The following is a 22,501-nucleotide window of genomic DNA, read 5'->3' on the forward strand; positions in this document are numbered from 1 at the left end:
TGCGGTGAAGAGGCATTGCAGGTTCTTAGGAAGGGCAGGAGCTGGATGCTGTCATTTGTGGGACAGGCTCAGCCTAGGCTGACCTCACAGTGGGCTCCTTTCCACGGACATGACCCCCATCTATCCTGCGGGAGGGAACATCAGCACTTAAATCTCCAGATTTACCAGAGCCTCACATTTGGACTCACTTGAATTAAACCTCTCCAGAGTGGAGTGGTTTGACCCCTGGCACCCAGTAGGCACTTACCCCATAGATATCCAGTTGTGTGGCGTTAGTGACCTCTGAGTTGTGTAAGTCCACCCACTCTGGGTGTGTGCAAAATAAACAGCTCTGGTTTATTTGTACATGATGACCTCAGAGGCCTCCAAGGGCCTTCCTGGCAGATGACAGCTTCCATTCCCTAAGTGTTTACTATGTGCTCAACTACATGAGCACTCGGCCCTGTTGTGGGACAGGCACATTCCTCTCCCTATTTTACAGAGAAGAAAACAGAGGCTCCAAGGGGTGCCCTGACGAGGGCAAGGGGCCAGAGCTGGTCAGTGGCGGGCCAGGTCTGCCTTTAGCGCCTGTGCCCCCAAACGCTGCTCTGGGATCAGCTGCATGTGGCTTTTGTGGGGCAGAGGGAAAGGGAGCGCCCCCTTGGCTTCTGGGAGAGGACTCAGACCTGTGCGCCCTGAGACAAGCTCCACCCCCACCCCCCCCCCCCCCCCCCCCGGCCGTGGGACCCAGGACACTCTCTGAACCTGAGACCCAGGGTCTTCGCCATGAAGTGAGGCTGTGGTGGGGGCTGAATAAGATCTTGCATGTGGGGTGCTCAGCATGGGGCTTGACATCCATTCCTTCAACAACGTGTGTGCGCCAAGCACTGTTCCCAGCAGCGAAAGAATAGGGTCCCTGCCCTCCTGGAGCAGACATGGAACTTGTAAGTAAATAAACACAATAATTTCAGAGTGCTCTGGCCTGGTAGCTCAGTTGGTTAGGGCATCGTCCTCATTCATGGAGGTTGCAGGTTCGATCTCTGGTCAGGACACATACAAGAAGCAACCAATGAATGCATCAATAAGTGGAACGACAAATCAGTGTTCTCTCCCTCCCTCTCTCCCTCTCTGAAAAATAAAAGTAAAAATAAAAAGTTGAAAAAAAGAGAATTTCTGAGTGGTAAGCACTCTAACAAGGTGATGCGCAGTAAAGGGGAGGGGGCCGTTTCAGATGGCGTGGTCAGGGCAGGCCCCTCTTGAGGTGACATCTGAGCACAGGTGTGAATAACAAGAAGCTGACTATGTAATGACTTGGGAACAAAGACAGGAAAAAGGTCAACATGGTTTATTAAGATGAATGTAAGTTTCTAGGCAGAAGGTGACAGGGCCTCATGGCCCGTGGTAAGAACTCGGTACGTGGTAGCTATAGCCAGTATAATTTTCCTCCAGCTGGTGACAAAAATGCCACCCTATGATCTGGAAACAGGACTCTGCCCGCCACCCCCCGCTAATCCTGGTACCCAGCGCCCATCTCTTGCGTGCTGCAGGGTTGTGCAGGCACCAAGAGGCTGGAGGTGAGCTACCAGGCCATCTCAAGTCTGACCTTTCTCCCCTGATCTTGGCACTGTTGGCTTTTACTGCTCTAGGGACAGTGCCTGGGACCCTAGGAAGCCATGGAAACAGCTGGCAGGTCTGGAAAGGCCTATCCTGCAAAGACGGATGAGGTATGAAGAGCTCCTCCCTCCAACCTCCTCCTCTTTCTGCAGAAACTCAAAGAGCTCAGGAAAAGACTTCCCTCTTGAAAAGACGATGGCTCCGAGGTCAGCCTCCAGCCTCCCACGTCCTCCCTCTGCCACTGGGAGCCCTAGACTGGGATGTGGTGGGCACAAGACCGACACACGGGCATGGCAGTGCTGAGCAGGTCTTCCGACAACCCCCAGTTCCAGCCCCAGCTCCGTTCCTGTTGCCTCTTTAGGAAAATACAATAAGTAGTACCACCTCCCCCGATGATTGTTGGTGTCAATGTGATAATCTACAGAAGTGTTTGGCACTGCTTAGCACACAGTACAGTTATAACTACACTGTAGTTGTTATTATCCATAGGGAAACTGAGGCACAGGAAAACCAAGCAGGAGGCCTTGCAACCCGTGTTCCAGTTACTCCAGCCAAGTCCTTGCCCGTTCTGGGCCTTTGCTGCCCTGGCCACACAATGAGGAACTAGTCCCTCAAAACTCTAAAGGCTCTGGCATTCTCGCAGAGTATCTGGTTCTAAATCCAAAGCCAGGGCCACGTGCTCTTCCACGATCCCTTTTACTTGTCTGTCCCCACTCCTTGGCCCGGACCCAAGGACAATGCCTGGTTGCTGCTCTAAGACGAGCCTGGAGTCTCGCAGCTGCTCCTCCACCTGCGCACACAGTGACGCAATCGCTCCTGCCTCTTGGTCCTTTCTCGGATGCTCTCTGCAGCATCACCTCTGAAACCTGCGCAATGACCAGAGGCGGTGCTGTGTTCATTCCCCTTTCACTGATGAAATGGGCCAAGGGGAAGGGTTTGCCCTAGGCCCTCTGCTGGAAAACCCCAGAGGAGTTAGGAGCTTGGATCTGGCCAGCTTCAGGCCAGAGGTAGGCCAGGAGGCTGAAGCGCAGACTGGAGGGGGTGTTTCCTCTCGGGGCTCAAAGGCCCAAGGCTGCCAGTCAGCCAGCCCTGGGCGAAGGCAGGGAGGCAGGCGCTGACCTGATGGAGCCTTTCTTCAGACAGCGGAGACTCTCTTTCCCTCTGCCTCCTTCTTCTCCGGCCTTCAGGATTGGGTCGCATCCTCACTCCTGGGAGGACAGCCAGCCTGGCCCCCAGAAAGCCCTGGCTGGCAGGGAGGGGTCTAGAACCAGTGTGGACCAGCACGAGTCCAGATGGCTGGTTCCTGTCCACGTGTGGTTCTCTTTGGGCAGCTCCAGGCTCCCTGGGAGCCGCACGGCACTGCCTGCTCCCGCCTGGGTTGGCCTTCAGAGCCACTCAGCAGTGTTACGGCAAATTCTGATAAGTAATATCCAAGGGTCAATGTTCAAGAAGAGGAACAAAGGTAGTGGCCACAGAGCCTTCGGCCTCCAGGGGAAGTGGGTGGGGTGAGGGCGAGGAGGGCCTAGGCCTTGATGTGCATGGGGGGGTCCGTGATGCCCAGCTCCTCCCGCAGAGCCCTCAGGGGCTGCTCCCAGCGCCGCTCGTAGTACAGATTGAGGACACACGGGGCCCTGCGCCCGTTCTCAACTGCCCATGGGACCAGCTCCGAGACCAGCACTTGCAGTTGCCTGTGGGGCGGCAGAGGGAGAAAACAGGGTCCTGAGGGCCGGCACAGCGTGCCCAGCAGCCCACGTGCATTTTCTCAGCGGACCCTCACACAGACCCAAGACGAAGTAGTTATTATCACCAGTTTTCCAATGAGGAAGCAGAAGCTCAGCGAGGTTAGAATCCTGTGTCCGAAGCCACACATCCTGACCGCGCCAAGCCCGGGTTTAAATTGCGGGCTACCTCGCTCCAGAAACTAATGCTAGATTGCCCCCAGCCGCAACTGCATCGTTCTGCCCTGGCACCGAGGCCTGGCCCAAGAGCCCTAGGGTCCCATGAACTGTCCAGGCTTCATTGATTGCCCTGGAGGCCCCGGGCCAGGCCCCGTTCTTCCCCCCTGGCTTCCTGGAGGACCACCGAGGCTGCTTAGGAAGGCTGCATGCTCTTCCTTTTCCTGGAGCCTTGGCCCCTCTGACATCTCCCTTGACCCCTCACCCCTTGAGAACTTACTGGGCACTGAGTCGGATTGGTCCAAAGAGCGCGCCCAGGATGCACATGGGCAAGCCGGTCTGGACAGCCTCAAACCACTTCACCACGATCTCCCCTGCGGGACAGGGTAGGGATGGAGGGGGGAGGTGAGGCGGGGCCAGGAAGAGGCCAGGGATGCTCATGGCAGGGAACAGTGAGGTGTCTGCTCCTCTCTAAGGTGTCTCTTCTCTACAAGGCGTCAGCCATACTCAGTCTGGTCTGTGCTGTGCCCAGGCACTTGGCTTGGTGGGGAGGAGAGGGCCCAAGAAAGAGCCAGAGGAAAGAAGGGCTGGAGAGGAAGTTTGGGGTCCGAATGCAGAGGACTTGACAGCCAGGCTAGTTCCTACCGGCCTCAGGGAGCTCCGGAGGGTGTCGGGAGAGGGAGCCTGCTGCTTGGATGCTGCTCTATCTGTGTAGGAGCCATGAGAGGTACTGGGGATGGCACAGCTGCTACCAAGATGTTCGGATAAAGCAGAAAATGAGGCACTATGGCAGCTAATTGGTGGGTGGCAGAGACAGGCGAGCCCTGCCCTGGCCCTAAACGCAGACCCTGATGGACAGGCTTGCTGGAGCATCCCGCCCTGCCCAACCCCCACTCTCCAGGCAGCTGGCACTCACCCAGGATGTTGGTGGGCATCCCCAGCAAGGTGTGGAGCATGTCGTGCACCTCCCGGTACCGCTGGATCACGTACGCTAGCTCCTCATCGTCCACGAATCGGGTGGGTGCCCGGGTATCTGGGGAGACCCTCTGACAACCATGAGCCTCCCCTAGACCCCCGTCCCACAGTTCCCAAGGCCCAACTGCCAGCCTCTCCTTGACTCTGTCAACCACTCCCACCAAACTCATACCCTCAAGACTCCCCGGGGACTTAGCTTCTGTCTATACCTGCTGACAGGGGAATCTTCGTGGTATTGGCAACCCCTCAGCCTACGCCAACACACACGTAAGGTATGTAACCTGTTGGAATGCATGGTAAAAAAGCCCCAGGGAGAGGGGGGAGCAGGATTTCAATGGGGATAGAACTTCAGTTGGACAAGAAGAAAAAGCTCCGGAGGTTGGTTTCATAACAATGTGAGTACACTTAACTCTACTGAGCTGTCCATTTAGAGATGGATAAGATGGGAACATTTGAAAAATTTCCTTTATTGATTCATGTTAGAGAGAGGGGAGAGAAACATGATTTGTTGTTCTACTTATTGATGCATTTATTGGCTGATTCTTGCAGGTACCCTGACCGGGGATCAAACCTGAAACCCTGGCATATCAGGACAACACTCTACGTTCCAAATGAGCCTGGCCAGGAAAGATGGGAAATTGTGTGTGTGTGTGTGTGTGTGTGTGTGTGTGTGTGTTTTACCACAATTAGAAATTGAGGCGGGGAAAAAGATCCTTCGCATGAGCTAAGGATCCTAGCCTGTTCTTTCCCACCACCCTCATCTTCACCTTGATAATTCCTGCTCATCCTTTATGACCCCGCTTAAGTGTCCCCTCCAAGGGCAGAGTGTTCCTGACCTTCAGACTGATCAGGCACACAGTCTGGTCTCTTGTAGCATGCTGTTACCTCCCTATGGCACTTGACATGACTGTGACTGTATCCTGTTTAACGCATGTGCTTTTTGTTTTTAATGCATGTGCTTGTTAATGTCTCTTTCCTAGCCCTGGCTGTCCCACCCGGCACCACGTGCCACACGTGGCCATTGAGCCTTGAAATGAGACAAGTTCCAGCTGAGACATGCTATAGGTGAAAATTACACACTGGATTTCAAAGACTTAGTATGAGAATAGTGTCAAATCTCAAAAATTAAAAAATATTGACTACATGCTGAGATTGACCACAGGTTGAGAACCGCTAGCAGGGTCGCCTAAGACCATCAGAAGACACAGATATTTACATTACGATTCATTAACACTAGCAAAATCACAGTTACTAAGTAGCAACGAAAATAATTTTATGGTTGGGGGTCACCACAACATGAGGAACTGTATTCAAGGGTCGTGGCGTTAGAAAGGTTGGGTGGCAGAGATAGGCGAGCCCTGCCCTGGCGAACCACTGATCTATCCACCCCCCAGGCGAACCACTGACCTAGGGGGTGGATACTGTTATGAGCCTCAGATACAGATAAGAAAAATGAGCCCGCTGGTGTGGCTCAGAGGTTGAGCGTAGACCTATGAACCAGGAGATCACAGTTCGATTCCAGGGTTGCTGGCTTGATCCCCAGGAGGGAAGGGTGTGCTGGAGGCAGCCAATCAATGATTCTCTCTTATCATTGATGTCTCTATCTCTCTCTCCCTTCCTCTCTGAAATCAATAAAAAATATATATTAAAAAAAAGAAAAATGAGGCTCAGAGAGATAAAGTAACTTGCCCAAAGATCACACAACTAATCAAATGGCTGAGCCAGGATTTGAAACAAAGTTTGCTGCATTCCAAAGCCAACAGCTTTGACACCCATTATTGATAAGCCTTGTAAGTGCCCCGGAAGATAAACATTAGGTCCCTTTTCTCCTTTTCCTCAGATAAGGAATCTGAGCCTCAGAAAGGCCAAATGACTCAAGAGGCTGGATTCTAACTCGCCTACTCTTAACTCCAAAGCTCATGCCTTACAATCTTGATGCCACAAGGACAAATGACCACATTCCTTATCAATGTCCACTCAGGGAGGTGACTTGACTTTGAACCTTGAACTAAATCTCTGCTGGTACAAAGGTGTGACTTCACCTTTTGTGGGCTGCTGGTTCCCATCCCCTGGAAGTGTCACAATTGCTAGGGCTGTTACCACAGCTGGGGCTGTGGGGGCAGGTTATTTTTTCAAGGATAATAACCTAGAGCAGTGGTTCTCGACTGTCCACCAGGGGACGTTTGCAAAGTCGGGAGACATTTGTGGTAGCTGGGACTTAGGGAGGTGCTACTGTCATCTGGTGGGTAGAGGCCAGCCAGGGAGGCTGCTAAACATTCTACAAAGCACAGGACAGCCCCACAACAAAGAATGATCCAGCCCAAAAAGTCAATAGTGCCAAAGTGGAGAAACCCAATCCCAAAGGAACCTTCACTCCCTCCGTCACCTCCTCCAGCCTGGCTGGCTCCTGCGCTGGGCTGGATAGCACTTCAGAGGTCCTTTGTGGGGGATGTGTACATGTTGGCGGGTGGGGGGAGGGGCAGGGGCTGTCTCCTAAAGTGCTTTTATAAATCAGATGTTCCTCTCCTGCTTGAAACCCTCAGTGGCTTCCTATTGCTCCTATTACAAAATACAGACTCCTTCCCATGGCTGGCAGGGCCTGGCCCGGCTGACCTCTCCTCTGCGGCCACATGGGTAGGTCTCCTCTCCTTAAACTCACAGCCTCACACTTGCCAATCCCCTGGAATGGTCCTCCTATGATTCCTCAGGGCTGGCTCCTCCTCCTTAGTCTCCCATGACCACCGCATCAAAAGTGGCCAACCCCACTCCCACCCTCGTCCTGTCTCCGTGATTGCTGTCCTCATAGCACCACCTGCTAGAATGGAAGCCCACAAGGCAGGCTCTTGGCTGGTTTTATTCACTGCATCCCAATTACTATGAACAGTGTCTGGTAAGTTCTAAGTACTCCATAAATATTTTACATGAATTTTTATATGACAATTTCTTTCTTTTATTGTTTTATTTACCTCCCCAACCAGAATATTAGCTCCATGAGGGCAGAGATCTTGCCTGGCTAGTTCACTATTATGTCCCCAGGACCTGGAACAATGTGATGACACGAATGAGTGCCTCAGTAATTGGGACCCTCCCCCCCTGTTCCCCCCCCCGCCCCCACCTTGGGCTGGAGAGTGCCACGACTTGCCATACCCTAGGGAAGCATAGTCTCTGGAACTGGGGACACAGGGCAGCAGTTAGCAGCATGATCTGGGTGTGTATACCCCGTACTGCTTCCATTAACACTGGCTGTATGGAGCCAGCAAGTTGCTTAACTCCTCTGAGCCTCAGTTCCATCTATTCAAAGGGGATAATAAAACATACTTGACGGCATTATTGGGAGGATTCAGCAAGATCATGTGAGCCTGGCATCTGGAGTGCAGTAAGAGGTTAATAAATGCAGCCAGAATTCTCAGTTGGAGCGATGTTACTGGCCCATTTACCTGTCCCAGAGAACATGACAAAGCCTTGGCACAAGAGACTGAAAAGCACTCCTGCCCATGGTGGCACCTTAGGCTTCCTCCTTCCTTGGGACGTCACTCCTATGCCACTCATCTGACCTTCCTGGTGGGGGCCAAAGGCACAGACACTGGACACTCACATTCACATCCAGAAAACGGAGATACTCGCGGCCGAGGGAGCCCTCAGGCAGGCTCTGGAGCTTGTCCAGGTCAAGGGTGGACAGAGAGATCCGGGGACGCTCCCTGCAAGGCAGAAGGCAGGACCTAGGTATTGGGAGGGTACCAGCTAAGGCAGGTAAAAGGCTCAGCTGGAACAAGGCTGAGAGAGGTGAAGGGGCAGAGCAGCAAGGGGGCCACAAGTCCTGAGGGAGCTTCCAGGTGGCAGGGACTGAGGAACTACCGCAAGAAGGTCCTGCTTCCTGCTACAGGGGCACAGTCTAGGCAGGCAGACCTCAGAGGTGGTCAGGGTACTCACCAAGGGCCCTGCAGGAAGGGGTGAGGGCACAGCTAGCACGTGTTATGGGAGCTTAGAGAGGGTATAGAGCCCTGTGGCTGGAACTGGGCCGAGGCCACCGGATGGCACTACCCAGGGGTCATCGTAGTGTATGAATTGCATCCCTGAAGTTAAGCAGTGCCCAGCCTGTGCAGCCATCCACAGCCAGGATATGGGGAGCTCCCTAGAGGAACAGGACTGACACAATGTGACTCGAGAGCCCCACAGAATATTCCCAACCAGCACCCCCAGGCAGAGCTGGCACCTACTGCAGGATCTGGGCGCCCTCTGAATCCCTCTTCATCTGGTCCCTCAGGACCTTCAGGGCACGGCATCCTGTGGTCTCCCCTAGAACTGCAACCATGTCTGAAAGGAAATTGGGACAAATACGGGATAGGATTAGGTAAGTTACTTGACCTGGGCTGAGTCTTACTTTCCTAACTGATAAAGATCTACCTCTTAGTTAGGAGGATTCATGTTAAACACTTAGCAAATCATCCTGCACACTTAGGGCTCAATATATCTATACTTGTTAGGATTGCTGTTATCAGTCTACTGGGATGAGGTGGCTCTGGTTAGCAGTGCTTTCCGGATCACTGTCACATCCATTATCACAACACACTATAGTGTCTCCATTGACAGGTACAAGCTTTGGGATCAGAGTGCTGGGTTTGAGTGCAGGTGCAGTCACTATCTAGGTGATCTTGTATAAACTGCTTCACATTCCAAGCCCCAGTGTCCTAGTTTGTGAAGTGCAGATAACACCTTCCTAATAGGGTTAATGTAGAAATCAAAACCATCATGCATAATAAAGCACTTAGCACAGGGAGCAGCCAGAATGTGCTCAGTGAGCAGTCAGCATTATCGTTTTTATTAGCAGGAGTAATCGTACTCTCCAGACGTCAGAAGCCTGGGAGGGATGAGAAAGGCATGGTAGAATCTTAGGATGTTCTATTGATGCACCCAGCAAACATTTATCGAGCCTTTATTACAGGCCAGGCACTAGCCAAAATGCTGCCGATACAGGGGAATGGGGCAGCCATGGTCCCTAACCTTACAAAGTTTAATTTCTGGTGAGATGTTATCATTCAATGGTGCTTAAAAATCACCTATTTAGTCCAGAGGTTGTCATCGTGGCTGGATGACAGAATATCCTGGGAATAGTTTCAAAGGGAAGAGGCTCAGATTCCGGGCCCCTTCCTCCTGCCCTCTCCACACCTGACAGATACGGAACCCAGGCATCTGCATTTTTACGAGTGTACCCGGTGATTATGAGGTACAGCCACCTGCCTCGGGTACCCGGACCTAGTCTATTCCCCAGTTACCCGTAGGAAACGGAAATTTTGACAGAGGTCGGGGCCTGCCCAGGCTTCCAAGGCAAGGGCCTCCCGAGGAGCGCGGGGCATGGGCGGCCTTACCGTGGCGATACGGGTTGTAGAGGGCCATGCCCGCGGAGCCGGCGGTCAGCAGCACCTTCTGCAGCAGGGACGTGGGGATGTGTTCGGGGTAGAGCAAGCCGGTGCCATGGCTCGCAGTTCGGAGGGGCACATCTGCGGGGCAAGAAAAAGGCCCGGGTCAAAAGCGCGTGGCGGGCGGGGGAGGGGGGACCCCAAGACTTCCCTCCGTCTCCGCCACTTGCCTGCAGCAGGGCCAGGGAGAGCTTGGAACAGACGGAGGGGACGCAGGGTCCCGCGCAGCAGCGTCACCATGACAACACGCGCTGCGCTAAGGTCGCGGGAGGACGGCCGGGCAGGGCCGCTGCTCCAAACGTCCCTGGCGACGGAGCTCCCGGAAGGTCAGAAGAACTCGATCCCTATTCCTCTGAGTAGGGCCTTTGGAAGGCGGGGGAGTAGGGCCGAGGAAAGGGCCCTATCGCTAAATATGAGAAGGAAACCCAGGCGATCTGTCAGCCACCTCCTCTACGGATGAAAACTCCCCGTTTCACTTCACCCCGGGAAGGGTCTCCCAGTCAGACCCGCTAGCACGGGGCTTCGGCGATGGAACGCACTTCCTTATCCGCACATCGTTCCCCCCGAGGATGTTAGGGAGAGGACCACTTCCGGCTGCGAATCCTGACGGCGCCCCTTGTAAGGACTCTATTTGGTGCGGGACCGTACGGCACTTCCGCCCGCGCAGCTTTGCCCGGAACCTGCGCCGCGGGCTGCAGGCATGGGGGCCGCCGGCCTGGCCCGGTTGCACGGGCTCTTTGCGGCCTACAAGCCCCCGGGGCTGCACTGGAAGCACCTGCGGGACACGGTGGAGCTGCAGCTTCTGAAGGGTGAGTGCCTCCAGCCAGACTCCCTCCCGAGTGCGCGCCCGTTCTCCCGGGAATCCTTTCCCGCTTCTGATCCTCGGGCAAAATAAAGTCATGTGATCTAGTCGCCTGGGCTGAGCGCTTTTCTAATCATGTGTTACGCCTCACCTTCCCTTGTGTTCAAACGGGTAAACAGACTCGGTATTGTCCGTTGTCATGAGCAGTAAGTAAGTAATAAGGTTGGGATTTGAACTCGTCTGTTGCCTAACTACTGTTCGCTGGTGCGCACCGTGGGTCCTCGTCTGTCTCCCGCTTCTCCGTACTTCCCTGCCCCTCCTCCCCCAGGTGTTTGGACAGAATTGACAAGATGTCCTTTACCTGTGTGTGCCCAGGTCTCAATGCTGGGAAGCCTCCTGCCCCTCAGCAGCGTGTTCGCTTTCTGCTGGGCCCCGTGGAAGGCAGCGAAGAGAAGGAGCTGACCCTCACAGCCACCAGTGTGCCCTCCCTCGCCAACCATCCGCTGGGTAAGGCACATTCAGGCAGGGTGGGGGTCACTTCGCAGGAAATCGCTGTCCAGAGTCAGTGTCCCAGTCGGTACTCAGACTCCTGTCCCAGACCTTTGGAGGGCCACAGTGGCGATGAAGTGTTTGGCAAGGAATATGCAAATTTTAGTAAATACTTCAGGCTTTGCAGGCTCAGGTCTGCCATTGTAGTGCAAAAGCAGCTGTAGGCAGTATGTAAAGCAATGAGCCTGGCTGCATTTCAATAAAACTTTATTTATGGATCCTGACCTTTGAATTTCATATAATTTTCATATGTCACAAACTAGTATTCACTTGATTTTTTTTAAATCTGTGAAAAATGGGGAAATAATTTAACTCATGGGCCATTATAAAAACAGGCTTGAGGATTTGTCCTGTGGACTGTAGTTTGCTGACCCTTTACTGTTCTCAGACTCCAGGTAGGAATTGAGACCCTCGGGTAGAAGTCCTAAGGAGGTAGAAGATGTTGGGAGGCTTTAGGAAGACCACGGGGAACCTCTAAACCTCTTCAGCAGTGGTGGTCAGTGACTCCACAGTATAACAATCACAAGTACGGTATGTTAGGGATCTGCTTTGTACTAGATACTGTGTAAGCTTTTCCCAAATACCATCTCATTGAAACTTCACCACAATCCTGTGAGGTCCAACCTATAGCTGTAAGGCTACATGCTAGGAATGAGGTCATCACACAGCCCAGAGCCATCCTGATTTGTTGAGGAAAGGTACCGCATTTGTTTCTTTCTAGTACGTGGACCAGCATTCACCAGCCTGAAGATTGGCATGGGACACCAGCTGGATGTCCAGGCATCTGGGGTGCTTGGTAGGTGAGGGGGTGCAGTCATATAGGCTTGGGGGAGGATTGGGAGATACCAGGAGCCCAGCCCACTTCTAACCTGACATCCATTTCTCACCACTATTCTCCCCTGATTCTCGCCCCAAATCTGATCAGCTGGTGGAAGGGGGTGGGGGGAGTCACATTCGCCCGCCTGTATCAAGTGATCTCTGCATGTGATGTGGTACAAAGCCATTTGTGCACATGTATTCGCCACAGCAACCTTACTAGGTAGATATTGTATGATTTTATGAATGAAGAAAGGTTCCACTAGCTTAGGTGACTTGTCCTAGGTCGCATGGCTAGTGAATGCCCTTGGTCCAGAGAGGGGAAGCCATCATCGCTTTCGTGGGGGTAGCCGAGCACGTGACTCTGGCCTCACTAGCGAGGGTCTGGACACACAAAGCCCTGAGTCATGAGCCATCTGTGTCCCCGCGGTCAGGCGGTGTCTACATCCATATGCGACAGTCACTCCCCTTGTCTTGCTTCCTGGGGCACTGGCAGGCAGACATGATCTCATGCCCCCCTCCCTGTCTAGGAGTGAATGGAGGGTCATTCTCTCCTTCAGCCAGAGGGAGGAACAGCCGGGGAAAGGCAGGGAGTGGCACAATGCCCTCATTTATGGGCCCTTCCTTTGTGCTGGCTGCTTCCTGTGCGTAGCCTCAGTCTTCACGACGGCCCGGGCAGTGTTTTCATCCCCACTTGACTGGTGAAGAGCCTGAAGCCCAAGGAGGTTAAGGACATGCTTAGAGCCTCCTGATTTTCAGTGCCCGTCTCTCTGACTGGGCTAGCGGTCTCTTGCTTTTGAGAAACCCCTGGAAAGCCCTGGCCGGTGTGGCCCAGTTGGTTGGTTGTCATCCGGTACACCAAAAGGTTGCTCGTTCAATTCCTGGTCAGGGCACGTGCCCAGGTTGCAGGCTTGATCCCAGTAGGGTGCATGCGGGAGGCAGCCTACCAATGTTTTCCTCTCATAGCCATGTTTCTCTCTCTCCCTCTCCCTTCCTCTCTCTCTAAAGATCAATTTAAAATCCTTTTAAAAAAAAGAAAGAAACCAACCCCTGGAGAGCTTGCTAAGCATCCTGGGCCCCTGCCCACCACAAGTCAGAGTCCGTGCTAATGGGTGGGACCCAGAAATCCACATTGTCATATATGCCCGAGGAGCTCACTTGCTTCCTGTAGAAGAAGCTGTCCTTGTCCCCTGCTGGCTTCAGCAGCATTGGAGGTGGGAATATTCTGGTGGCAGGTGTGGGGTTGGGGCCCCAGGGAAACGGGAAGGGGGGGCCAGATGTGAGATCCGCCTGGGTTCCTTTCAGTGCTCGGCGTGGGACAGGGATGCAGTCTCCTCACCGACATGTACCACGCACACCTCACCAAGGTACTGGGTGCTGGGGACAGCCTGCTTATCCTCTGGTCCTTTCCCTGGGGGTCACTGGCAGGGTTCTGACGCTGAGAGGATCCCATTGGGAACATCCAGGCCATAAGGAAGCATGTTTTTGTGGTCATATGCTATGGAAGACTAACAGTAACGTAACGATGACAGCTGGCATTATTGCATGCTGACTGCTCTGTGCTGAGCACTGTCTGTGGACTCCCTCGTGAGCGCCTCACTACTTCCCTGCAAAGTGGGGTCTGTTGTTAACCCATTTTGCAGATGAGAGAACTCAGAGAGAGGGTGTCACTTGCTCGGGGTCGTGCGGCCTGAAAGGGACAGAGCTGGAGTTTGAACCGGGATCTGTCCGACACCGGAGCCTGGTCATGACACCACTTCATTCTCTCCCCAAGACTGAGAGGTGGATGTCACCGTCTAGGCATCAGGGCGATCTGGCACCACGAGTGTGTGCAATAGGTGTCATGTTAGAAGGTCCATGTTTTTTATGGTTAAGAGCACAAATTCTGGAGCCAAAACCAGCTTCTACCTGTGCCAGCTAAGGGTCCTTGCGTGGATGACTTAACATCTGTGCGCCATCTCTTAAATGGGAACAATACTAGTACCTCTTCTGTATTCGGGTCACTTTGAAGATTAGATTAGTGACTACATGCCACGTAGCCCATGGTAAATGCTCTGTCAGTGTCACTGTTACCATCTCCATCATCGTGGTCATCATTACTCTGAGTTGTGGCAGAGGCATTCAGCTGCATGGATCCTACTTGGAGGGGGTGGAAAGAAGCCCACAGGGCATGCTAGGAGGGGGCCAGCATGACAGATCGTCAGGTTTGCTGGAGTGGAGAGGCGTGGTGTCCTTCAGTGCCCTTTGTGGGCTGCCAGTCCTGACTGTCATAGGAAAGTCCAGCATCCTTCCCCTGGGGGCAGTGGGCAGCCAGGCAGGGACTGAGCGCCTGAGCTCCCTGAGGACCTAATGGCCCCAGCCTCAGCCTAGCACCTCCCTCCTCAGTGCTGAGGCTCAGAGCAGGGACACAACTGGTTCTTCCCCTCCCTGTCCTCGCAGGATTACACAGTTCGCGGCCTCCTGGGCAAAGCCACAGATGACTTCCGCGAGGACGGGCGGCTGGTGGAGAAGACAACATATGGTGAGAGCCCCTGGGAGCCCAGGGCGTGTGGGAGGAGCAGCCGAGGCTGCCTCCGCATTTGCTTTCCCTTGATTCCTCGCCCCCAGTCTCTTAGACACAGCAAGCTGGGGCTACTATTGGGGGGGCTTTGGACACACCGTTCTGTCAGGAGTGCCCTGTGTTCCCTTGTGCCTCTTCACCTGGTTTAAATGTCATTTCCCCAGGGAAGCTTTTCTAGCCCTTACACTTGGACTCGATGGACTCCCAGAATAATAATTAACTAATGATTACTAATTACTTAAAATCCATCTCCCCACCAGACTGATACCCATGAGAGTAGAAACTGATTTCACTCCTGTGATCACACACAGCTCAGGGTCTGGGACGTGGGAGGTGCTTGTTAGATGGGCGATGGGTGGATTGTGGATAGGTAGGGATGATGGATGAATGAATGGTTGGATGGGGATGGATGGATGGATGGATGGTCGGTCCATTCTTCACTTACTCTCATCATGTTCTAACACTGTCTGTAATTTATTGTGTTTGTTCTGGCCAGGTAGCTTAGTTGGTTAGAGTGTTGTCCTGATATGCTAAGGTTGTGGGTTTGATACCTGGTCAGTGCACATTTAGAAATCAACCAATGAATGCATGTATAAGTGGAACAACAAATCGGTGTTTCTCTCTCCCTCTCCTTTCCTCTCTCGTAAAAAATAAATAAATAAATATCATTTATATATATATCATTGCATTTGTTTATTTGGCATGTGTTTTTGAGCACCAACCATGGCCAGGGGTCCTCAAACTACGGCCCGCGGGCCACATGCGGCCGCCGAGGACATTTATCCGGCCCGCTGGGTGTTTTTGCCGCCTCTGCCTGTCCTGCTTAGCAGCCGACTTAGCAATGTGCATAGGAATTTGTTCATAGTTGTTTTTTTTTAAACTATAGTCCGGCCCTCCAACGGTCTGAGGGACAGGGAACTGGCCCCCTGTTTAAAAAGTTTGAGGACCCCTGGTCTAGGCACTGGGAGGACATACAGTACTAGTAAATTAGATGGGTCTCCAACTACAGTGAACTCCCAGTCTTAACAGGAGAGCCGACACACCTACACCTTCTGGGGAAGGTTAAAGCCTGGCAAAGCAACACTGTATGTGTCGGTGTGTGTCAGCATCCAAAACACATCTAAAGACAACTACCAAGTTGACACTTCTGGGGAAAAGGAAGCCAGAATTTGGAGACTAGAGGATGGACGCTGATAGAGATGATAACAGTGATAGAGATGTTTGTTGGTGCGGATCTGAATTTCTTTTTGTTTAAGATTTTTTTATTTTGTTTTTTTTTTACAAGGCGAGGAAGGGAGAAGGGGAGAGAGAGAAGCATCAATGTGGGAGGGAATTGTCCATCAGCTGCCTCCTACACACCTCCTACTGGGATTTGAGCCCACAACCCAGGCATGTGCCCTGACCAGAATCAAACTGGCAACCTTTCAGTGCACAGGATAATACCCAACTAACTGAGCCACATTGGTCAGGACGCAGATTTAAATTTCTTAAAGAAGATTCATATATCAATTACATAATTAAAAAAATAATGTAAAAACCAAAGAAAATCAATTGGTGGGAAAGAGACCCAGGTGCAGATGGCAGAAGCCAGGAAGAAAAAGCCACATGCTCAGGAGGGCTTCCTGGAGGAGGCAGCGTTTGAGTTGGCTGTAAATGAGAGGAGGGGGCAGTGGTGGGGCATTCCAGATAAGACAACAGCATGAAAAGCCAGGCAGAAGGGATGAGAGGCCTAGGCCCTTCCAAGCTGGCAGTCCTTCGGCTACCACACCTGCTCCCTAACCTTTGGAGCCATACGTTGGCACTTGCCCAGCGGGGCCACAGGATCAGCCTGCCAGCAGGGTTTGTGAGTGTCCCCAGGCTTTGCTGCTGCCTGCCCCATAGTTACGCGGTGAGACCAGCAGGCAGAGCTACTCCCACTTTTGCCACCTGTTTCTGCATTGGGACAGATGGCACCATCCCTGAATACTAGGCAAAAATCAGATTATATCTTTGAGCTCCATTTCCAGAAGAAAATGTTTGTAATCTAGAGTCTCACAGCCCCTTGAACCTGTCCTTAACATGCTGAGTTCATGTGTATCTTTCTGAGAAGAGGGGCCCATACCTTCATAAGATTCTCAAAGGCCTCTCAACCCCCAACTGGACCAGAGGATGCTCTGGGATCCTTCAAATTCTGAGGCTGGTTTGGGGGAGGGAGTTTGTCAGGTTGCTGTTGCCCAGCCTTAGCAGGCACCTCTATGCTAACCATCCCTGTCCTTTTTTCAGACCACGTGACCAGAGAGAAACTAGATCGAATCCTGTCCGTGATCCAAGGCTCCCATCAGAAGGCCCTGGTGACGTAAGTGGGGCCTCACCCACACCTCCCTGAAACGGCCCTTTAGGAGGTGCCAGAAGAGCAAGAGTTGCGTCCTACAGGGCTCCCTTAGCCTCCCTCAGGGGCAGATTCCACGGATCTTTTCAGAGCCTAAACCAGACATGAACCATTCCTTCCTTCCACAGCATGCAGAAGTGCTTCTGTGTTGGGTCATAGGCCAGGCCTTGGGGAAACTGAGGGGAACGAAACACCAGCTGCTCTCCTAGGGAGTGTGCGATCTAATGAAGAGGCAAGCCAGGGACCCGCAGCATGGCACAGCCAGGGAGCGGGAGCAGCCAGCCCTCGTGTGAGGTTGAAGTCGGGAGAGTGTGCAGAGGACAGGCTGCATTTACAGATGGGAAGGGCAGAGAAAACAGCTGCTGAAGGGCCCCCTGGAGGGGAAGGGGAGATGGAGAGGCATGAAGAGCTTTAGGAGTGGGCAGCGCCAGGGCTAAGCATCAGCCCAGTTCCCCACCCCACGCCAGCCACCCAAGTCTGTCCACCTCCTGATCCCAGGTACTCCAACCTCGATCTGCAGACCCAGGAGGCCTATGAGATGGCCGTGAAAGGCTTGATCCGGCCCATGAACAAGTCCCCGATGCTGATAACCGGCATCCGATGCCTCCACTTTGCGCCTCCAGAATTCCTCTTAGGTAAGTTGCCCCAGGAAGTTGGGAGCAGGGAGATGGGACTCCACGGAATGCCCTTGCAGAGCCGGCACATGCCAGCCCCGAACTCTGCTGGCCAAGGCAGCAAGGACTGCCTGCCTTCCCAGCCCCGGGCTGGACTTGGCCGATCATAGGCACACACAACAAATGCTGTCCTGTCTTCTGCCAAGTCACCCTTTGAGGCCAGAACTTAACAAGCAGCTGTTAGGTTTAGCGGCTCACTTCCAGAGCCACTCGCTGCTTCAAGCAGATGTGGGCCATCAGACAGCATTCTCACTTCCCCTGTCCCACCCAACCTAGTTCCCCCCCCCCCCCCGCCCCCCGCCACACACACTGCTTTCTTCTCCACTGATCATATTAACGAGGGCTCCATTTCTTGGGCACTAACCAAGATTCTCCCCATGCTAAACACCTGATAGTATCAATTATCCCTTGGACTCCTCATAGCCACCCATTTTACAGATGAGCAAACCAATTCTTACAGCAGTGCTTTGATTTGACCTGCCCACACATCACCTGGGGGTCTTCTTACAAGGCATATTCTGACTCAGCAGGTCTGGGTGGGGCCTGAGATTTTGTCTGTCTAACCACCTTTCCCTACAGGGTGGCCCTTAGGCAGCACTTTGAATAGCAAAGCCCTGGAGAACTAAGGTGTTTTGCTAGGGTTATTTCACAGCTAGGAGGTACCGAGGGGTGTGGATCTAGATCAGCCGACACCCGAGGCTGTGCTCCTGACAACGTTTCTATTGTTGCATGTCGCTGGCAGAGGTGCAGTGCATGAACGAGACGCAGAAGCAGCTGCGGAGTCTGGTGCACGAAATCGGCCTGGAGCTGAAGACCACCGCTGTCTGCTCCCACGTGCGGCGCACACGGGATGGCTTCTTCACCCTGGACGATGCCCTCCTGAGGACCCAGTGGGACCTGTACAGCATCCAGAACGCCGTCCAGGCCGCAGCCCCCCGGGTGGCAGCTGAGCTGGAGAAGAACTTGAGACTGGGGCTGGGCACCCAGCAGCTCCAGGGTCCAGGCTGGCAGGGGGACAACGAGGGGCCGAGCCCTGCCTTGGAAGGCTGGACGGCAGGTGGGGCAGCGGGTGGGTAAAGATCAGAGTTGTTCATGAGCTGGATGGATGACTGCAGAGAGAGTAGGGGAAGCCTGATTACATGTGACATGAACCTTAGAAGCTGTAGGAGAAAACACTTGACCCAACTGAAAAGGAAAAACTTCTACATGGAGAAAGACAATACACGCATGACAGACGGATAAAGATATTTGCGTCTGAACCTTGAGCTGTGGAATCTGTTGACTCCAGGCAGTGTCAGGTTTGAGTTAAACTGTAGGACATGGTCTGGGCCCACTGAGAGTGCAGCATCGCTTGGCGTGGGAGACGCCCTGTGCCCCGTGTCAGAAGCGCTGCGTGCGGAGGACAGTTTCCCTTCACTTGTGTGTGTGTGTTTAGCGTGTGTGTGTGGAATGAACCCCAATGGTTAATTTTTTTTAGCCAAGTGGAATTCTACACAGTGTGACAAATGGCTTCTTTCCTTGAACAACAGCGTGGCCATTTCTCCGTCTGCCCACCAGGTAGGGGTGCTCCTTCCTGCAGACCCTGTGGGGGGGGGGGGGGGCAGGTCACAGGGTCTCTGAGGAAGGCCCAGCTGCCGCCTGGAGCCAGGACTCTGGTGAAGAGCTCAACCTCGGTTTTGTCATCTTACCGAACCTCTCAGGGTGAAGAGCCAGCGTGCTCAGTGTTTGTTCCTGCGGAAGGGCCCTCAGCCCTTGGCCTCTCTGGCACTTACAGCGATAACTTCAAGAGAAGCCAGAATTAGCTGCCACACTCTTCCTGAAAGGCTAGACTGATGCCATCGCTGCAGATGGCGCCCAGGGCCCAGGGCCCAGCCCGGAGCCTGTGCTGGTTTGGTGGTCAGCAGGCCAGTGACCTGAAGGGAAGATGATGCCAGTGATATGAATAACAGCAGCTTACTGAGGACTTCTGTGCTAAGAGCTTTACATTCAATGACCACCTGACATGAAACTAATGATTATCCCCCTTGTATGGCAAGGAAAGCTGCTAGGAAGAGCTATCTGCCTGGCAGAGGGCATCTTCGTCTGCATAGGACCTGCCCCTCCATGATTTCTGACCCGGTAGCTGCTGGACATAAGTTTAACCGGCATGCCTCCTGGATCTCTGCCCCAGAGGTGATTTCAGAGCTGTCTTCCCTTCTTCAGGGTCACCCTAACCATGGCGAGGCTGAGGCAAGAGCAGGTACCTCCACCTGTGCTTACTCAAGCCATATTCGCTGCCACCCCTCCTCCTTGTTCAGCATCTCCAGATATCTGACTACCCCTCCCCCTTACACCGGCCCTCCCTCACACCAGAACCCCCAGGGAATTTAATCCCCATTTTACAGATGGGGAAACTGAGGCCTAAGAAGGTAATACTTGCCTGGGCCTCACAGCCAGTCAAGGGTAGATTTGAACTGGGTACTCTGGCTCCAGAGCCCATGCTCTTAATCTCTCTTAACCATGACCTCCCTATCTTGACCTTGGTGGAACCTAGGCCCAGCTCCGGGTTGTGTCCCTAGTGAGATTTTCCTATTGAGACCTTGGAGCCAGGGGTGATATGCATAATCAAATCCCATCTTAGAGTTGTGGCCTTGTTAGATAGGAAACATGGAAATCCATACTTCTGCATGTAGACAATTCAGAATAAAATCGAACAATACTTGGATTAGTGGAATCTAATCCAAAGGAGGGGAAAACTGGGTGGGGCAGAGGGGGTTGGCAAATCTCAATACGTAACTGGAACCCAGGCTAAATAGGCGGTCACATTGAGACCGGCTAGTAAGCTGGGAATAGGGAAACAGACAGGAAGTTAAACAGCAGTTTGCAGCTATCCAGTAACCCTATCTTCCCTAAACCAAGGACATGAGAGTAAATCATTTGCACTTCTCCCCAACCAGAGGGTAAATAGCTTAAATCACCCTACTCAGGGAGACAGCAGAAATCCAATTAGTGCCATATGGCAACCACACCCAAGGACAAAGGAAGTTAAGAGAATAAATCTCATTTTGGTTTATCGGCATAAATCTGATGAGTATTCTATTAAGATCCCCCCTCCCCCAAGAATTCCCCTAAATGTCCAGCCTTAAAAACTCCTTCAAACGAAGGTCATAGGGTGAGCAAGCCCTTGCCTTCCTCCCCCTCCCACCTTCCCCCATTGGTATGCATCTCAGGCTTGAAACCAGGGGAGCAATGGGCAGTGGCAACCCCCCGCACCCCCCAACCTGTCCCCAAGGTCCCCTTTTCTGTGACTTCTTAGTGAGCCAAAGCAGATCAGCCTAGGCTTACTTCCCCAGCCCTTCCTTGTCTCACTGTCCCCAGCTTTAATAAATGTCCTCTCAAATTCACCTGGGCTTGTATTGTGAAAGTTTTTTCTACACAAAGTCAAGAGCCCACACCCTACTGGCCGGCTCTACGCAGACTCACTAAGGGCCAGGTCTCCTTTCCAGTAACAACATCACCTCATTTGGAGTCCTTATTGACACAGATTATAAAAGAGGTTAGAGTGGCCTATCTTGATCTCAGAATTGTGGGGGGCAGGGGTACCCATGAGTCATGCCCAAATATTTGGTCAACATGCAGCCTCAGTCTGCTGGGGAAAAAAACCACTCCAAATCCCTTGGGATGGTAAAATGTTTTCCTTAGTAGGTGTTTTTAACCCTGAAAGGTTGGAAATGAACAATGATTGTTAAATTGTGCCAAATGTGTAAGCAACTTGAGATTTGTAAGTTGAGCTTGCAATTTTAAAGTTAAACTATTGGGTTGATTTATTTCAAGAAAGACGTTTTAAAGCCAAATAAAGTGCAAATAATTCTGTGTACGAAATGTGCTCTCAAGAACACTAGCAACTTCATTAACAAACCCACAGGCGCCCACATTTGCCAGTTGCCTGCCTGGCAACTGATTTATTGTCTCCCCTCAGAATGTAAGCTCCACAAGGTAGGGATGTTTGTCTGTTTTCCTTACTATTGCATCCTCATAGGTAAGAGCAGTGCCTGGAAAAATACTTGGATGAGTGAATGAATGCCCAAATAAATGAATATCAATGCCCAAATACTACAGCTTTCAAGGCAAAAGTTTTCTCTTCATACACTCACAGTCTAGTCCCCTCTCCCCCTTTCCTACATGCCCTCTCTTATTCCTTCCCAGCCCTCCTCCCTCCACCCTTCCCCAGAGGCCACTGCACCCAGAAGATTGGCTCATTAAGGCCCCACTTTAAGCCAAAAGGACCTTGCATTCCCCAGGGACCAGAAATATGCTTAGAACACACAAGCATATCATCATCATCATGAGCTGCCATTTGTCTCTGCCTCTGTGGTCATTAAACCAGCCTTTATATCTATGATCACTTGTGAAGTGGCCACAGTGGGTATTATTTTGCCTACTTTATAGATGTGGAAACTGAGGCCTGGAGAGGCGGAGCCCAGCCTCCTGGATCTGTCTATACTTGGCATACCATGCTGAGCTTTCTCTGTGTGGCCACAGGATAAAAAAACCAACAAAAAACCAAATCCACCACCATATTATCAACATCCGGATCTCCCCTGCATATCTGTCAGTCCCTCCTTTGAGCACCTCCCTCCGCAGGAGACGCAGGAGACGTGGGACTCCTCTGGGGATGGGCTGGATAACAGGAGGGACTGATATTAGTCACACAAAGAAGTTTCTGCGTGGGTGAGACTGGGCTCCGGAAGCTGCGGGGGTGGTGCAGGTTGATTAAGAGAGACAAGCGTGGGGGGCGGCTCAGGTGTGATGGGAGGAGAGGTGGGGCTGTCCTGGGGCTTCCAGAGCCCCGTGATCAGCAGAGAAGCCTGTG

The 22,501-nt window shown here is 52.6% G+C and overlaps 2 protein-coding genes across 2 annotated transcripts; one reads left to right on the forward strand and one right to left on the reverse strand.

The window, feature by feature from the left end:
• Nucleotides 1-1,308: 1,308 nt before the first annotated feature.
• Nucleotides 1,309-10,411, reverse strand: COQ4 (coenzyme Q4). Its single transcript, XM_079791389.1, has 7 exons — nt 10,051-10,411; nt 9,830-9,961; nt 8,681-8,777; nt 8,059-8,161; nt 4,405-4,534; nt 3,769-3,862; nt 1,309-3,281 (listed from the first exon to the last, which is right to left on the reverse strand). The coding sequence occupies exons 1-7, from the start codon at nt 10,118-10,120 to the stop codon at nt 3,116-3,118; spliced, it is 792 nt and encodes a 263-aa protein (XP_079647515.1). The 5' UTR covers nt 10,121-10,411; the 3' UTR covers nt 1,309-3,115.
• Nucleotides 10,412-10,524: 113 nt separating this feature from the next.
• Nucleotides 10,525-21,561, forward strand: TRUB2 (TruB pseudouridine synthase family member 2). Its single transcript, XM_079791388.1, has 8 exons — nt 10,525-10,689; nt 11,058-11,189; nt 11,953-12,027; nt 13,353-13,414; nt 14,487-14,568; nt 16,870-16,942; nt 17,474-17,610; nt 18,392-21,561. Exons 1-8 carry the CDS (start codon nt 10,581-10,583, stop codon nt 18,724-18,726), a joined length of 1,005 nt encoding a protein of 334 aa, XP_079647514.1. The 5' UTR covers nt 10,525-10,580; the 3' UTR covers nt 18,727-21,561.
• The last annotated feature ends 940 nt before the right edge of the window (nt 21,562-22,501 follow it).

Source organism: Cnephaeus nilssonii, assembly GCF_951640355.1.
Source record: "Cnephaeus nilssonii genome assembly, chromosome: 14".
Taxonomy (NCBI): Eukaryota; Metazoa; Chordata; class Mammalia; order Chiroptera; family Vespertilionidae; genus Cnephaeus; species Cnephaeus nilssonii.